Here is a 16,575-nt window from a genome sequence, read left to right on the forward strand (position 1 = left end):
CTCTTCCTGTGAGAGCTGTGCCATGTGGTTGATGGATCATGGAGAGTACAGAGATGTGGGAGCAGATGGGGCATCTTAAAATATTAATGCTCCCTCTTACTCTCTGTCCCCACTGCCAGCACGTTCACCTGGTGCTTCCAAGCACCGAGGAATTTCCAGGGAGCTGAAAGGCTCCGGTGCTGCGCTGACCCCTCCCTGCATCCATCCTTGCATCTATCCCTGCATCCATCCCTGCATCCATCCCTGCATCCATCCCTGCATCTATCCCTGCATCCATCCCTGCATCTATCCCTGCATCCATCCCTGCATCCATCCCTGCATCTATCCCTGCATCCATCCCTGCCTCCCCAGCACCTTCTGCAGTTAATCAATTTACTCCTTTAAAATCCTCTTAGTGTCTGCAGCCTGCTCGGCATTTTCCAGAATATAAAATTAATCAGGAGATTTCTAAGCGGGGAAGGAGTGTGATTAAGGGGCTCTGCGGGTGGTGCTGGCTGTCCCCGCTCCCGAGGCTTGTCCTGGTGCAGCAGGACGGGGCAGTGTGGCCGTGTGGCTGTGGTGGTGTGCTGGGACATGCTGGCTTCTTCTCTTCCCATGGGAAAGTCCTTTCCCATCTCTGTGCTGTCCTGTGCTGTGCTCAGCTCTTTCCTGATCGGTCGGGAGCTCCTGGCAGGAATGAACCCCCAAAAGGCCAGGGGGGACCCATGAGGGCATTCCCATGTCCCCGTGGTTGCAGCTCTGTGTCCCTGTCCCCCCTGTGTCCCTGTCCCCCCTCTGTGTCCCTGTCCCCGCCATGTCCCCATCCCCCCGTGTCCCTGTGCCCCCTGTGTCTCTGTCCCCCCCGTTTCCCTGTCCCCGCCATGTCCCTGTCCCCGCCATGTCCCTGTGCCCCCTGTGTCCCTGTCCCCCCCATGTCCCCCCCATGTCCCTGTCTCCCCCATGTCCCCCCCGTCTCCCTGTCCCCCCCGCTCCTTGTCCCCCACTGTGTCCTCATCCCCCCTGTGTCCCCCTCCCCGCTGTGTCCCCGTCCCCCTCTGTCCCTGTCTCCCCCGTCCCTGTCTCCTCCCATGTCCCTCTCCCCGCCCTGTCCCTGTCCCCCCCATGTCCCTGTCCCCCCCATCCCCGTCCCCCCCCATGTCCCCATCCCCACTGTGTCCCTGTCCCCCCCATGTCCCCCCTGTGTCCCCGTCCCCCCGTGTCCCTGGCTGCTGCAGCCCCTCTCTGTGTTGCAGTGCGGAGCCACGCGTGCGAGCCGGATCAGTTTGGGAAGCCGGGAGGCTGCTCGGACATCTGCCTGCTCGGGAACAGCCACAAGAGCCGGACCTGCCGCTGCCGCTCCGGGTTCAGCCTGGGCAGCGACGGGAAATCCTGCAAGAGTGAGTGCTGCCCTTCCTGGGGGGACATGGGGGGCGAGGGGCTGCAGCCACGGGCTCTCTGCAGGGGCTGCTCGTTGCTGTGACCCCACAACAGTCCCAGTGCTGTGCGTCATCCCCATGGCACTGCCCCATGGCACTGCCCCCATGGCACTGTCCCTGTGTCATTGTCCCCATGGCACTGCCCCATAGCACTGTCCCATGGCACTGTCCCTGTGTCATTGTCCCCATGGCACTGCCCCATAGCACTGTCCCATGGCACTGCTCCCATTACACTGCCCCATAGCTCTGCCCCATGGCACTGCCCCCATGGCACTGCCCCATGGCACTGCCCCATGGCACTGCCCCCACTGTACTGCCCCCATTGCACTGCCCCATAGCTCTGCCCCATGGCACTGCCCCCATGGCACTGCCCCATGGCACTGCCCCCACTGTACTGCCCCCATTGCACTGCCCCATAGCTCTGCCCCATGGCACTGCCCCATGGCACTGCCCCAGCCCTGCTGGTGGCCACAGCTGTCCCTGTCTCTGCACAGAGCCCGAGCACGAGCTGTTCCTGGTGTACGGGAAGGGGCGTCCTGGCATCATCCGAGGGATGGACATGGGCGCCAAGGTGCCGGATGAGCACATGATCCCCATCGAGAACCTCATGAACCCCCGGGCCCTGGACTTCCACGCTGAGACCGGCTTCATCTACTTTGCCGACACCACCAGCTACCTCATCGGGCGCCAGAAGATCGACGGCACGGAGCGAGAGACCATCCTGAAGGACGGTGCGTGGCCGGGGGGCCTGGCCTGTGCCCCTGGGGCCGGGTGTCCATCATCCCCATCGCTCTGGGTCAGGATCAGGCACCGTCTGGGGCTGTTGCTGCTGGCTGGTGACAAACCCACTCCACTTTTCCCCCAAAGGCATCCACAATGTGGAGGGGATCGCCGTGGACTGGATGGGGAACAACCTGTACTGGACGGATGATGGCCCCAAGAAGACCATCAGTGTGGCACGGCTGGAAAAGGCTGCCCAGACACGGAAGACGCTGATCGAGGGGAAGATGACGCATCCCCGCGCCATCGTGGTGGATCCCCTGAATGGGTGGGCAGGGCTGGCTGGTGGAGCCACAGCCACGGGGACATGGCTGGGTTTTGTCACGAGCTGTGGTGGCCAGGCCAGGGCTCAGTTCAGTGTCCGTGGCAGGTGGATGTACTGGACAGACTGGGAGGAGGATCCCAAGGACAGCAAGAGGGGCAAGATCGAGAGGGCCTGGATGGATGGCTCCAACCGCAACATCTTCATCACCTCCAAGACCGTCCTGTGGCCCAACGGGCTGAGCCTGGACATCCCAGCCAAGATCCTGTACTGGGTGGATGCTTTCTACGACCGCATCGAGATGGTTTATCTCAATGGCACCGAGCGGAAGGCGAGTGGGGGTCCTGTGAGCCTGGGACACTGATCACCCACTGCACTGGGGCAGCCGAGCTGTGTCCTCTCTCCTGTCCCTTTCCATCACTCTGTCCCTGTCCCTGTCCCTGTCCCTGTCCCTGTCCCTGTCCCTGTGTCCCTGTCCCTGTGTCCCTGTCCCCCTGTCCCCCTGTCCCTGTGTCCCTGTCCCTGTCCCTGTCCCCAAGTTCCCATCCCAGCTAATGGAGCCTCTCCTCCCCGCACCCGCAGATCGTGTATGAGGGCCCGGAGCTGAACCACGCCTTTGGGCTGTGCCACTACAGCAACTTTCTGTTCTGGACCGAGTACCGCAGCGGCAGCATCTACCGGCTGGACCAGGCCTCCAAGGCCGTGAGCCTGCTCCGCAACGAGCGCCCGCCCATCTTCGAGATCCGCATGTACGACGCGCAGCAGCAGCAAGGTGCGAGGGCACGAGGGGCTGGCCTTGCAGGGATGGGTCTGAGCTGCCTGAGAAGCCCCCTGCCTCTTTTTGCTTCCTTTTACCGTCCCTGTGCTCCTTAGTTTTCTTCTCTGTTGCTCGTGCCCTGCCCTTCCAGCGCTCACTCTTTTTCCTACCCCAATTCCATCAGGCTCTGTGTCCCCTCAGGGGTCCCTGTGGCCTCACCTGGGGTCTCCAGCTGGCTTCCAAGTGTGGCTGCTGTTGAGGGAGTCCAGGGGGCTGGGGGTTCGCAGCACCCCCGTGGGTCTGGAGGGGTCTCTGGCCACTGAGGTGCCATCTCCTCACCCCTTTGCTCTGCAGTGGGCTCCAACAAATGCCGTGTCAACAACGGGGGCTGCAGCAGCCTGTGCCTGGCCACCCCCCGGGGCCGTCAGTGCGCCTGTGCCGAGGACCAGATCCTGGGGTCGGACTCTGTCACCTGCCAGGGTAGGCTGCCCTGGGAACCTCCTGGGGCCTCTCTTTCCCCGTGGGAAGCTGCGCTTGGTCACCTGGTTAAAATCCTTCCTGCGCTTTCCCTTTGGCAGCCAACCCATCGTACGTCCCCCCGCCGCAGTGCCAGCCCGGCGAGTTCGCCTGCAAGAACAACCGCTGCATCCAGGAGCGCTGGAAATGCGACGGGGACAACGATTGCCTGGACAACAGTGATGAGGCCCCCGAGCTCTGCCGTGCGTGACCCCTCCTGCACCGTGGGATTTGGGCTAAGGCTCTTCCAGATGTGGGGGCAATGGTTGGGGCAGGGTTGGGTAGCCAGGACCCCTCTGTCCCCTCTCCAGCTTGAGGAGAGGAGGAGGTACAGGAGGAAAATGTTGGGATTCTGATCTCGAGTTTGAGGCTCCAGCCCTTTTCTGTCCCAGTTTTTCTCTTTGTTGGGCATAGAGGAGGGATGGGGTGGGATGAGGGGCAGGTCCTGAGTGTGGTTTCCCCCCCCAGACCAGCACACCTGCCCTTCAGACCGCTTCAAGTGCAAGAACAACCGCTGCATCCCCAACCGCTGGCTCTGCGACGGGGACAACGATTGTGGGAACAACGAGGACGAGTCCAACTCCACCTGCTCAGGTGAGGACCCTGCCTTGTCCTCAAGGGAGTTGTGGGAGAGCTCATGTTGAGCCACAGCCTGAGGTTTTGGAGTCTCATGTGTGCCTTGGCTGCAGCATGAGGTTTTGGGGTCTCACGTGTGCCTGCACCTTGGCTTTGCACCTGGACCTCACAGGAGCCAGGGGATTGTCCCCCACCTTCCCCTGGCAAAACAAGGTACCACTAACACTCCATCTGTCCCTCCTGGCCAGCCCGGACCTGCTCCCCCAACCAGTTCTCCTGCGCCAGCGGCCGCTGCATCCCCATCTCCTGGACGTGTGACCTGGACGATGACTGCGGGGACCGCTCGGACGAGTCTGCCTCGTGTGGTGAGCTGGGACTGGGAGCACTGGGAGCACTGGGAGCACTGGGAGCGCGGGGTGCTCCCCGGGGCTCTGAGGGTTGGGGTGCACACAAGGTGCTGACGGTGCCTCTGCCTCCTCCGCAGCCTACCCGACCTGCTTCCCCCTGACACAGTTCACCTGCAACAACGGGCGCTGCATCAACATCAACTGGCGCTGTGACAACGGTGAGGACCCGGCCCCGGGCTGCTCCCGAGGGGATGGCGAGACCCGAGGAGGGGGTGCAGCCTGGCAGGGACCCCATTTTGGCAGTTTGGGCCAGTTCTCAGCGTGTGCTGAAGGGCAGAACTCAGCCCCCAAGGGGAGCTGAGCCCATCCTGCAGCCCCCAGCCCTGTATTTCCCTTGGCTGTGCTGGGGCAGGGAGAGCTGCAGGAATAACCCAGCAGGGATTTTTCCAGACCTTGGCATCCTTTGCAGGGTTTCCAAAACTGTCCCCTGGTGCTGGAACCAAGTGTAGCATGGCCAGAGCTGCCAGCGGGGCTGAGCCAGGTCCTGCAGCCCCAGGGAAGGCAGGAGAGCTCTCCCAGCCAGTTCCCGACTGTCCTTGGATCTTTTCAGGGCCAGGCCTGGGACAGAGGGTTTGCCCCAAGGTTGCTTTCCTTTCCCACAAGTTTATATCAGTCTTTGAGCTGCTCTGCCTTGTTAGGAATAATTAGTGTCTTCAGAGCAGGCGAGGCACTGGCGCCTGGCTGAGCAGAGCTGGGGGTGCACGGCTCTCCCTGGAGTCTTCCCGAGCTCCCTTGGAGCTGGCCCTGCCAAGGGATGGTCCCTTCTCCTGGGATCCCCCACTGTGGCAGCCAGGCCGTGGAGCCCCTCATGCAGGGTTAGGGAGCTGCAGCACCACGGGGGTACCCCCACCCCTGCTGCCCCCCACTCCCCCAGCCCCCTGCACTGCCTCTGGTCTCGCCTCCCAGCCTGCCCGGTGCCTCTGTGTGTCCGTGTCCGTGTCCGTGTCCACGTCCCGGCGTCTCTGTGCCGCCCGCTGTGCGTGTGCCCTGTTTGTCACTGTGCTGTGTTGTGTTTGTCACCGTGCCCACGCTCCTGTCTGGTGGTTCTGTGTTTCAGAAAAAGATTGTGGGGATGGCTCTGACGAAAAGAACTGTCCAAAGCCTACCGGTTAGTGCATAGATCAACATGCACCAGACCCCCACCTGGCCCCCAGAGCCCCCAGACCTGCCCCCTCCAGAGGGCTGCGAGCCCTGGGGGCTCTGGACACTGGCAATGCCCCCTGTCCTCTCTGGCAACGCCCCTGGTGCCTCTGGCAATGCCCCTGGTGCCTGTGGCATTGCCCCTGGTGCCTGTGGCAATGCCCCTGGTGCCTCTGGTGATGCCCCTGGTGCCTCTGGCGATGCCCCTGGTGCCTCTGGTGATGCCCCTGGTGTCTCTGGTGATGCCCCTGGTGCCTCTGGTGATGCCCCTGGTGTCTCTGGTGATGCCCCTGGTGCCTGTGGCGATGCCCCTGGTGCCTCTGGTGATGCCCCTGGTGTCTCTGGTGATGCCCCTGGTGCCTGTGGCAATGCCCCTGGTGTCTCTGGCAATGCCCCTGGTGCCTCTGGCAATGCCCCTGGTGCCTGTGGCAATGCCCCTGGTGCCTCTGGTGATGCCCCTTCCCCTCCAGCAATGTCCCCTGTGTCTCTGGCAATGTCCCCCAGCTCCCCAGCAGCAGGAGGGATGTGCCAGGTGCCAGGGAGCCACTGTTGTCCCAGCTCACCGAGCAGAGCCGCTCAGGAAGCTCCTCTTGGTGGGAGCCAGGAGAGGTCAAGGGTTGCAGGAGCTGAGCTGCTGCTGAGGCCACGTGGCAGCCAGCAATGCCATTGTCCCCATCAGTGCCATCATCCCCATCAGTGCCACTGTTCCTATCAGTGTCATTGTCCCTATCAGTGTCATTGTCCCCATCAGTGCCACTGTCCTCATCAGTGCCACTGTCCCCATCAGTGCCATCATCTCCATCAGTGCCATTGCCCCCATCCGTGCCACTGTCCCCATCAGTGCCATCATCCCCATCAGTGCCACTGTCTCCATCAGTGCCATCATCCCCATCAGTGCCACTGTCCCCATCAGCGCCACTGTCCCCATCATTGCCATCATCCCCATCAGTGCCATTGTCCCCATCAGTGCCATCATGTGCCCATCCTGAGGCACCAGGAAGAACCCCCCTTGACCAGTGTCAGGTGGGGCATCCTCAGCAGAGCGCTGTGGTGGTGCCCAGGCCAGGCTCCCGTGCCAGGCAGGCAGAGGGGCTGCATTGCCAGTGTCCAGGTACCCTCAGACCAAACCTCCCCCTGCCCACAGCAGGCGTGGGGGTCTCCTCCAGACAATGCAACCCCCCCAATTGGCTGCCCCAGCCCCCCTCCCCACGGGTGCACCCCCAAAGGAGCGCCCGTCCCCCATCCCCGCTCCCCCCGGAGCGGAGCCCCCTGTGGTGCCAGGCACCCAGGGCCCCCCAGGTTCATGGCTGATCTATGCAGTTTCTGTGTTTCATTTTCTCTGTGTGCCGCTGGTGCTGTGGGGTGGGGGGGCCGGGGGTCTCCAGCCCATGGCGGGGGTCTCACCGCCGGCGCTGAGGGGCTGCAGTCACCCCACGTCCCGTCTGCCGGCGTGGTCTGTCCGGTGCCTGTTCCCCGCTTCCAGGGGTCTCTGCTGTCCTCCCTCCTGCCAGCCCCTCCTGGCCGGGCCCCTGCTGACCCCCTGCCCGCCCCCCTTCCCTCTGCAGACAACGACTGCGGGGACAACAGCGACGAGGCGGGCTGCAGCCACTCCTGCTCCAGCAACCAGTTCAAGTGCAACAGCGGGCGCTGCATCCCCGTGCACTGGACCTGTGACGGGGACAACGACTGTGGCGACTACAGCGACGAGACCCACGCCAACTGCACCAACCAGGGTGAGCCCCAGCCCATGGGAGGGACCCCAAACCGCAGGCGTTGCCCAAAGAGCCAAACCCTGCCTCGGGCAGAGCTGCCCTGCTTCCAGACAGGGAATTCTGCAGCTTTCTCTGCCCACATTCGGTGCCCAGATCCCCTTCCCGTGCCTCTGGGTGCTTCCAGCTGTTTCTTTGCTGGCTGAGGGCCTGGTCCCTGCCCAGTCCTGGAGCCCCCGGCTCCGTGGGGTGCAGGCAGTGAGCGGTGTCCTCCCCACAGCCACGCGCCCGCCCGGGGGCTGCCACACGGACGAGTTCCAGTGCCGGCTGGACGGGCTGTGCATCCCCATGCGCTGGCGCTGTGACGGCGACACGGACTGCATGGACTCCAGCGACGAGAAGAACTGCGAGGGGGTCACCCACGTCTGCGACCCCAACGTCAAATTTGGCTGCAAGGACTCGGGTGAGAGCAGGGGGGCAGGGGATCCCAGCTGGGGGTGCTGGACTGTCCTCGGTGCCGGGATAATGGGGAAACACCAGTGGCCAACCCCTGAACCATGATCCTGATGGATGGTGCCATCCTCAGATCCCTTCTCCCCTTCTCTGAGGAAGGGGCTGGGAGATGCTTTGGTGGGTTGGGGACAAGGGTGGAAGGACACCAGTTATGGGACTGACCCTCTGAGCCCCCGGTGCCCCCCTAGGCCCTCCCTGACCTGTCCCATCTGGACCAGCTCTGGTCCAACTTTTGGGGAGCCCTGAGCTACTCAAACACCCCCATTCCCCCCGTGCACGAGGTAAAATCTGGAAATTCCTGGCATAACGTCCCTTCTGCTTCTGCTCTGCCCCCTTCCCTCCCCGACAGCCCGGTGCATCAGCAAGGCCTGGGTCTGTGACGGGGACAGCGACTGCGAGGACAACTCTGACGAGGAGAACTGCGAGTCCCTGGTGTGCAAACCCCCCTCGCACACCTGTGCAAACAACACCTCCATCTGCCTGCCCCCCGAGAAGCTCTGCGATGGCTCCGACGACTGCGGCGACGGCTCCGACGAGGGCGAGCTCTGCGGTGAGAGCGGGGCCGGGTGTGGGGACATGCGGTGACGTGGGAGTGGGGACATGGGGTGACCCAGGAGTGGGACATGGGGTGACCTGGGAGTGGGGACATGGGGTGACCTGGGAATGGGGACATGGGGTGACCTGGGAGTGGGGACACGGGGTGACCTGGGAGTGGGGACATGGGGTGACCTGGGAGTGGGGACACGGGGTGACCCAGGAGTGGGGACACAGGGTGACCCAGGAGTGGGGACATGGGGTGACCTGGGAGTGGGGACACGGGGTGACCCAGGAGTGGGGACACGGGGTGACCTGGGAGTGGGGACACAGGGTGACCTGGGAGTGGGGACACAGGGTGACCTGGGAGTGCGACAAGGAGGTGACGAGCATGTCCTGTCCCCACAGACCAGTGTTCTCTCAACAACGGCGGCTGCAGCCACAACTGCACGGTGGCCCCTGGCGAGGGCATCGTGTGCTCCTGTCCCCTGGGCATGGAGCTGGGTGCTGACAACAAGACCTGCCAGATCCAGAGCTACTGTGCCAAGCACCTCAAGTGCAGCCAGAAGTGCGAGCAGGACAAGTACAATGTCAAGTGCTCCTGCTACGAGGGCTGGATGCTGGAGCCTGATGGCGAGAGCTGCCGCAGCCTGGGTGTGTTTGGGGGTTCCAGGGCTGGTAGCAGCCCCCCAGCTGCCTCAGGGGGGTTTGTCCTCTCGTGTGCTGATGGATGTGGCTGGCTGCCGGTGGGATCTGTGTGCTGACGGTGTAGCTGGGGCTGAGTGCAGCCTTGTCCCTGCCCCTCTGACCCTGCCCTGCTTCCCCCAGACCCCTTCAAGCCGTTCATCATCTTCTCCAACCGCCACGAGATCCGGCGCATCGACCTGCACCGGGGGGACTACAGCGTGCTGGTGCCCGGGCTGCGCAACACCATCGCCCTGGACTTCCACCTCAACCAGAGCTCCCTGTACTGGACCGACGTGGTGGAGGACAAGATCTACAGGGGGAAGCTGCTGGAGAATGGGGGTGAGGAGCCTGGGGGTGGGGGGGCTGGTTGGAGGAAAAGCAGGGGTGCAGGTCTGGGGTCAGTGATTCCATGGCACCCCACGGTGATGCGGCAGCTGAAGCCCACAGCCCTGATAGTGAGCCTGTTCTGCTCTCATTATGCAGTAGTTAATTAGCATTCCCAGCGCTTCCCTGCTGGTAATTGCAGCCCAGCAGCTGGGCACAGAGAGGACACCCTCCCCATCAGTGCTGCTCCTGCTGGAGCCCAGGGCCAGGACTAGGGATGGGGGGCTGACCCCTTGGGGTCCTGGGCCATGGATAGGTGCTGAGCCCTTTGGGGTCTGAACTGTGGATGGTGCTGAGCCCTTTGGGGTCTGAACTGTGGATGGTGCTGAGCCCTTTGGGGTGAACTGTGGATGGGGGCTGAGCCCTTTGGGGTTTGGACCATGGACAGGGGTGTTCAGGCCCTGTTTGAGAAGGACATGTCCCCCCATGATCAACCCCAGCTGAGCTGGGTGGAGCTGGTGAGGACATGGGGGTGGTGGTGCTGGGTGGGTTGGGGAAGGGGCACCAGCCTGAGCCCTCACTTTGTGCCCCACAGCTCTGACCAGCTTTGAGGTGGTGATCCAGTACGGCCTGGCCACCCCCGAGGGACTGGCCGTGGACTGGATCGCTGGTAACATCTACTGGGTGGAGAGCAACCTGGACCAGATCGAGGTGGCCAAGCTGGATGGCACCATGAGGACCACGCTGCTGGCCGGGGACATCGAGCACCCCCGCGCCATCGCCCTGGACCCTCGCTACGGGTGAGACGGGAGGGGACAGCGCGGGATCTTGCGGGGGGACAAGGCCACGAGGTCCTTGCTCACGGTCCCTCCTGGCAGGATCCTGTTCTGGACGGACTGGGACGCCAGCCTGCCCCGCATCGAGGCCGCCTCCATGAGCGGCGCAGGCCGACGCACCATCCACAAGGAGACGGGCTCGGGGGGATGGCCCAACGGGCTCACTGTTGACTACCTGGAGAAGCGGATCCTCTGGATTGATGCCAGGTAGGGCCAGGACACCTCCCTGTGTCTCCCCCTCTCTGTCCCTCCCACTCTGGATCTTCCCCGTGCTCCAGTGTTGTGCTGGGCTGGGAGCGAGAAGCCTTCACGCTCTGGGGTCTGTTGGCACGTGCCAACCTTGCTCTGGCTTTTCTCCTCCGTGGGTCCTGGTGTAAATCAGCAGCTGTCCCACAGCTGCTTGGACCCTGCTGGTTGTTGCTATTGGGTTAAAGACCCTGTGGTGCCCCCTCCCCACCTCCCTCACCCTCATCTCCCCCCGGCACAGGTCGGATGCCATCTACTCGGCCCTGTACGATGGGACGGGGCACATTGAGGTGCTGCGGGGACACGAGTACCTGTCCCACCCCTTCGCTGTCACCCTCTACGGGGGAGAGGTGTACTGGACCGACTGGCGTACCAACACCTTGGCCAAGGCCAACAAGTGGACGGGGCACAACGTGACCGTGGTTCAGAGGACCAACACGCAGCCCTTTGACCTGCAGGTGTATCACCCCTCCCGGCAGCCCCTGGGTGAGTGCAGCTGCGGGGACGGGCTGCGGGCACCACGAGGGGTGGCACTGGCACTCGGTCTGCACCCACACCCTCTCGGAGCAGCAGGTGGATGCTGCTCTCATCCCTGCGGCTGCCCCTTTGCCCCATCAGGCGATGAGGGTGATGCTCCATGGGGCAGGCAGGGTCTGGGGGGGCTGCAGCTCTTGGGGCTGCCTGGGTGGGTGTCCCCAAGGGCTGGGATGTTGCTGAGTCCTGTCCCCTTTGCAGCTCCTAATCCCTGCGAAGCCAACGGCGGCAAAGGGCCGTGTTCCCACCTCTGCCTCATCAACTACAACCGCACCTTGTCCTGTGCCTGCCCCCACCTCATGAAGCTGGACAAGGACAACACCACCTGCTATGGTAGGGGTCTGCCTGGGGAGCCGGGGGGATGAGCAGCTGCTCCGGAGCCGGATCCCACCGCTGCCCTTCTTCTCCTCCCAGAGTTTAAGAAGTTCCTGCTGTACGCGCGGCAGATGGAGATCCGGGGCGTGGACATCGACAACCCCTACTACAACTACATCATCTCCTTCACCGTGCCCGACATCGACAATGTCACCGTGGTGGACTACGACGCTCTGGAGCAGCGGATTTACTGGTCAGATGTCCGCACCCAGACCATCAAGAGAGCCTTCATCAACGGCACCGGCGTGGAGACCGTCGTCTCTGCAGGTTGGTGAGGGGGATCGTTGCTCCCACAGCTGGGACCCCCAGCCCTCCAGAGCCTTCAGCTCTCAGAGATTGGCCCTTCCTCTTCATCTGAGCTTCATGGTAGCCCCGTCCTCACAGCTGACGAGCTCCCGTCTCCGTTCCCTTGCAGACCTGCCCAACGCTCACGGCCTCTCCGTGGATTGGGTTTCCAGAAACCTCTTCTGGACCAGCTACGACGCCAACAAGAAGCAGATCAACGTGGCCAGGCTGGACGGCTCCTTCAAGAACGCCGTGATCCAGGGGCTGGACAAGCCCCACTGCCTGGTGGTGCACCCGCTGCGGGGGTGAGTGCTGACGGGAAGGAGGTGTGTGTGCAGGCACGGGTGTGTGTGTGACTGTGCACGTGTGTGACAGGGGAGAGATCGGGGCCTGTCCCTGTGTGTCAGCGTGTAGGAGCAGTGTCACAGCACGTGGGGCTGTGCTGTGTGTCCGTACACGCGTGTGCAAAGGGGAGCTGTGATAAGTGTGCACCCACCAGGGTGTGCCAGTCCAGGTGTGCACGGGGCTTTGGCCGCCCCAAGGTCCCCCTTGGTGGGACAAGGGGCTGTGGGGCTGTGCCATGAGCAGGTAAGGGGCTCTGCAAGGTTGGGAGGGTGCAGGGGGATTCTGACACCGTGGCCCCTCACCCATTGTCCCCTCACCTTGCAGGAAACTCTACTGGACAGATGGGGACAACATCAGTGTGGCCAACATGGACGGCAGCAACCGCACGCTGCTGTTCACCAACCAGAAGGGACCTGTTGGTACGGACCCCTCCATGGCACCTGGGATCCCCCACCTCACCTTGAGCTCCTGCAGAGCCTCGAGTCCCCACTCTGGTTCCTTGGGGGGGGGTGACAGCTGTCCTGTGCTGGGTCACCATGACCATACCTGCCCACTCTCTCCATCCCATCCCATCCCATCCCATCCCATCCCATCCCATCCCATCCCATCCCATCCCATCCCATCCCATCCCATCCCATCCCATCCCATCCCATCCCATTATCCCATCCCATTATCCCATCCCATTATCCCATCCCATCCCATCCCATTATCCCATCCCATTATCCCATCCCATTATCCCATCCCATTATCCCATCCCATTATCCCATCCCATCCCACCTCCTGCTCTGTGCTGGTCCCTGTGTGCCACCAGCGTGGTGACATTCCCGTCCTCTCCAGGCCTGGCCATCGATTACCCAGAGAGCAAACTGTACTGGATCAGCTCTGGCAACGGCACCATCAACAGGTGTGACCTGGATGGCAGCAACCTGGAGGTGATCGAGTCCGTGCGGAGCCAGCTGAGCAAAGCCACCGCCCTGGCCATCATGGGTGAGGGGGACACCTTTACCCATCTCCTGGCCCTTCCCAAACTCTCCTGCCCACCTCTCCCACCTCAGCTGGGGCAGGATGGGGTGGGGAACGCTGCCACACGCTGCTGCCTTCTCCTCACAGGGGACAAGCTGTGGTGGGCTGACCAGGCCTCCGAGAGGATGGGCACCTGCAACAAGAAGGACGGGACGGAGGTGACGGTGCTGCGCAACAGCACCACGCTGGTGATGCACATGAAGGTGTACGATGAGAGCATCCAGCAAGGTCAGTGTGGGGTCCCACAGAGACCCCGTGGGGCTGGGCAGCTGCTCGGCGTCTCTGTGGTGGCCAGGTGGCTCCATCCCTGATGGCCTGGTCCTTGCCCTCGTGCCAAGTCTGGTGCAGGGCAGCCACGCCTCGTGTGGGTGCTGCCCTGGCTGCCCAAGACCTGGTGGGTGCACCCTGGTCCCCAGAGCCCCTCACCCCCTTTTCTCTGCCACAGCTGGGACCAACCCCTGCAGCCAAAACAACGGGGACTGCTCGCAGCTGTGCCTCCCCACCTCGGAGACCTCCCGCTCCTGCATGTGCACCGCGGGCTACAGCCTCAAGAGCGGGCAGCAGTCCTGTGAAGGTGTGTGCTTGTCCCTGTCCCCTCCCTGAGCCACCCCTCGGCACAGCCAGACCCCGTGGCCACCCTGGCCGTGCCCGTGGTCACCCCAGCTGGTGACCTCTCCCCACTGCTCTGTGTCCCACGTCACTGCGGGGGAACGCTGGGGACCAGCGGGGCTTGGGGGGCTTGGAGGGCTCAGGTGGCAGCAAGACCCTCGCATGGGCTGTCCCTGATGAGCGTGGGGGCACTGCCTGGCCACCGAGGGCGTCACTGGAGGAGGGGAGTGGGACAGCACAGCGGGACCTCCCCAGGGGGAGGTGGGATCCTGGCTGTGGGCAGCAGGTTTGGCTCAGCAGGAGCAGGGCCAGGCACAGCCCTCGCTCTGCAGATCCCCCGTCCCCACCGCGTTCGCCGCCGTCCCCCCGGGCGCTGCCAGGGCCTCTCAAAGGCTGTTTGTGTGCAAAGTGTTCCGGCTGGTTTTGGGGGGGTTGGCAGAGCTCTGCACCATCTGGGTCAGGACAGGGGCTGAATAACAAGTGCTGCCCTGACCTAGATGTGCCACAGAGCCTTTGCCAGCACGGGGTGGGGGTGGTGGGTGGTGGGAAGGGGCCTCGCTCGTGCCCCCCTGGAGCAGGGCAGGAGCCTGGAACGGGCTGTGCCAGGGGCTGCAGCCCCCAGGGAGGTCTGTGCTGGGCCTGCAGAGCCCTGCCAGGCCCATGCTCCTCCCCTGTCACAGTTTTCCGTGGTGGAGGCACAGCCTGTGGGTTTTGGGATGTGTCTGACTGTCCCTGCACCTCTGTCACAGGTGTTGGCTCCTTCCTCCTGTACTCGGTGCACGAGGGGATCCGGGGCATTCCCCTGGACCCCAATGACAAGTCCGACGCTCTCGTGCCGGTGTCAGGAACCTCCCTGGCTGTGGGAATCGACTTCCATGCAGGTGATGCAGGGCTGGGAACAGGATGAGGGTGCTGGGAACAGGACAGGGGACAGGGAGCATGAGGGGACCATCACCAGACCCCCCTTTGGCAGCGCTTTGCCCTGGAACGCCCCCTCGGCAGCGCTGGGTCAGGGAACATTTCGAGACCCCTGGGTTCAGGTTTTTACCGTTCTGGACTGACCAGAGGTGGTCACTGACTCATCCCCTCCTTGCCCCTCTCAGAGAACGACACGATTTACTGGGTGGACATGGGCCTGAGCACCATCAGTCGAGCCAAGCGGGACCAGACGTGGCGTGAGGACGTGGTGACCAACGGCATTGGGCGTGTGGAGGGCATCGCCGTGGACTGGATTGCTGGTGGGATGGGGCTCTGGAGCCGGGGGCAGCGGGGGCAGCGGGGCTTGTGTGGGGGTTCACCGTCCCCTCTTGCAGGAAACATCTACTGGACGGACCAGGGCTTCGATGTCATCGAGGTGGCCAGGCTGAACGGCTCCTTCCGCTACGTGGTCATCTCGCAGGGGCTGGACAAGCCACGGGCCATCACGGTCCATCCTGAGAAGGGGTGAGACAGGCCCCAGAGACGGGCATCACCTGTGGGCACAGGGCCAGAGCCCCACACCTCCTGGGAGAGCCGTGTGTGAGCACACAGCAGGAAGGGGCTCACAGGTCTCCTGCCACACCAAGGAGTCCAAGCCCTGGATTTAGCCTCCTTTCACTGATGGGCTGAAACCCTGGGAATCTCTGGGACCTGGTGGGTGCCAGCACCTCAGAAAATCCTAGTGGAGCTTCCTCAGAGCACCTCCAGCTTTGGACAGAGCCCCAGGGAGAGCAGAGGTGTTTGGATCTGGGGAGGGATGGAGATGCAGGGAATGTGAGTGGGCAGGGACTGAGGCCCCAGTGTGGGGGGATGAATGGGGTGGTGTCTGTCCTTTACTGGAATGGCCAGTGCTGCTCCTGGTGACATCCCTGTGGTGACATCCCTGCTGTCCCCTCAGGTACCTGTTCTGGACAGAGTGGGGGCAGTACCCGCGCATCGAGCGCTCGCGCCTGGATGGCACCGAGCGGATGGTGCTGGTCAACGTCAGCATCAGTTGGCCCAACGGGATTTCCGTGGATTACGAGGTACACTTGGCATCTGGGAGGGTGGGGACCGCTCCCAAGGGTCCCTGTGGCCTGCTGGTGGGGGCATGGTTGCCCTCCTTGGGGTTTCAGAGTCTCATGAGGGTTGTCCAGTGTTGTGTGAACCCCAGGACATCCTGCCAGAGGTGCTGAGGGGAGTGCTGCCCCCACAGCAGCTGGGATGTTCTCTCATCCCCACAGGATGGGAAGCTGTACTGGTGTGATGCCCGGACAGACAAGATCGAACGGATCGACCTGGAGACGGGCGAGAACCGGGAGGTCGTCCTGTCCAGCAACAACATGGACATGTTCTCCGTGTCGGTCTTCGAGGAATACATCTACTGGAGCGATAGGTGCGGTGCCAAGGGGGCTGGGGGCTGTGTGGAGAGTGTGGGGGAGCTGGTGGGTGCCGTGGTGGGGAAGGATCCTGTGCTGGTCACTCGGTGACTCCGTCCTCCTTCAGGACTCACGCCAACGGCTCCATCAAAAGAGGCAACAAGGACAACGCCACCGAGTCGGTGTCGCTGCGGACCGGGATCGGCGTGCAGCTCAAGGACATCAAAGTCTTCAACCGGGCCCGGCAGAAGGGTAGGTCTGAGCAGGGGGGGCACCTCCTCGTGTGGGGAACAGGGATGGAAACAAACAGATCACTCTGTCCCTATCGGAGCCGCGCTTCGAGCCCGTTCCTTCCTCCGGGAGTGC

The 16,575-nt window shown here is 63.3% G+C and overlaps 1 protein-coding gene across 5 annotated transcripts in view; it reads left to right on the top strand.

Annotated features, from left to right (window-relative positions):
• LRP1 (LDL receptor related protein 1) overlaps positions 1-16,575 on the top strand; it is an 80,819-nt gene that overhangs the window by 37,472 nt on the left and 26,772 nt on the right. For all 5 annotated transcript variants that reach the window (XR_015281260.1, XR_015281261.1, XM_086870182.1 and 2 more), the window contains exons 10-40: positions 1,233-1,376; positions 1,910-2,146; positions 2,283-2,463; positions 2,566-2,788; positions 3,040-3,229; positions 3,569-3,694; positions 3,793-3,933; positions 4,199-4,324; positions 4,555-4,671; positions 4,791-4,871; positions 7,419-7,586; positions 7,843-8,025; positions 8,425-8,625; positions 9,018-9,263; positions 9,438-9,635; positions 10,216-10,420; positions 10,499-10,663; positions 10,944-11,188; positions 11,438-11,569; positions 11,651-11,878; positions 12,027-12,201; positions 12,566-12,660; positions 13,079-13,228; positions 13,352-13,492; positions 13,710-13,838; positions 14,623-14,754; positions 14,977-15,111; positions 15,187-15,316; positions 15,750-15,876; positions 16,075-16,226; positions 16,337-16,461. Coding sequence is in view for 3 of the 5 variants with exons in the window: in XM_086870182.1 (XP_086726308.1) it covers positions 1,233-1,376; positions 1,910-2,146; positions 2,283-2,463; positions 2,566-2,788; positions 3,040-3,229; positions 3,569-3,694; positions 3,793-3,933; positions 4,199-4,324; positions 4,555-4,671; positions 4,791-4,871; positions 7,419-7,586; positions 7,843-8,025; positions 8,425-8,625; positions 9,018-9,263; positions 9,438-9,635; positions 10,216-10,420; positions 10,499-10,663; positions 10,944-11,188; positions 11,438-11,569; positions 11,651-11,878; positions 12,027-12,201; positions 12,566-12,660; positions 13,079-13,228; positions 13,352-13,492; positions 13,710-13,838; positions 14,623-14,754; positions 14,977-15,111; positions 15,187-15,316; positions 15,750-15,876; positions 16,075-16,226; positions 16,337-16,461 (5,028 nt within the window). In the remaining 2 variants the exon portion in view is untranslated. The remainder of the gene's footprint in view (positions 1-1,232; positions 1,377-1,909; positions 2,147-2,282; positions 2,464-2,565; positions 2,789-3,039; positions 3,230-3,568; positions 3,695-3,792; positions 3,934-4,198; positions 4,325-4,554; positions 4,672-4,790; positions 4,872-7,418; positions 7,587-7,842; positions 8,026-8,424; positions 8,626-9,017; positions 9,264-9,437; positions 9,636-10,215; positions 10,421-10,498; positions 10,664-10,943; positions 11,189-11,437; positions 11,570-11,650; positions 11,879-12,026; positions 12,202-12,565; positions 12,661-13,078; positions 13,229-13,351; positions 13,493-13,709; positions 13,839-14,622; positions 14,755-14,976; positions 15,112-15,186; positions 15,317-15,749; positions 15,877-16,074; positions 16,227-16,336; positions 16,462-16,575) is intronic.

Source organism: Cyanistes caeruleus, chromosome 32, assembly GCF_971803275.1.
Source record: "Cyanistes caeruleus chromosome 32, bCyaCae1.hap1.1, whole genome shotgun sequence".
NCBI classification, from domain to species: Eukaryota; Metazoa; Chordata; class Aves; order Passeriformes; family Paridae; genus Cyanistes; species Cyanistes caeruleus.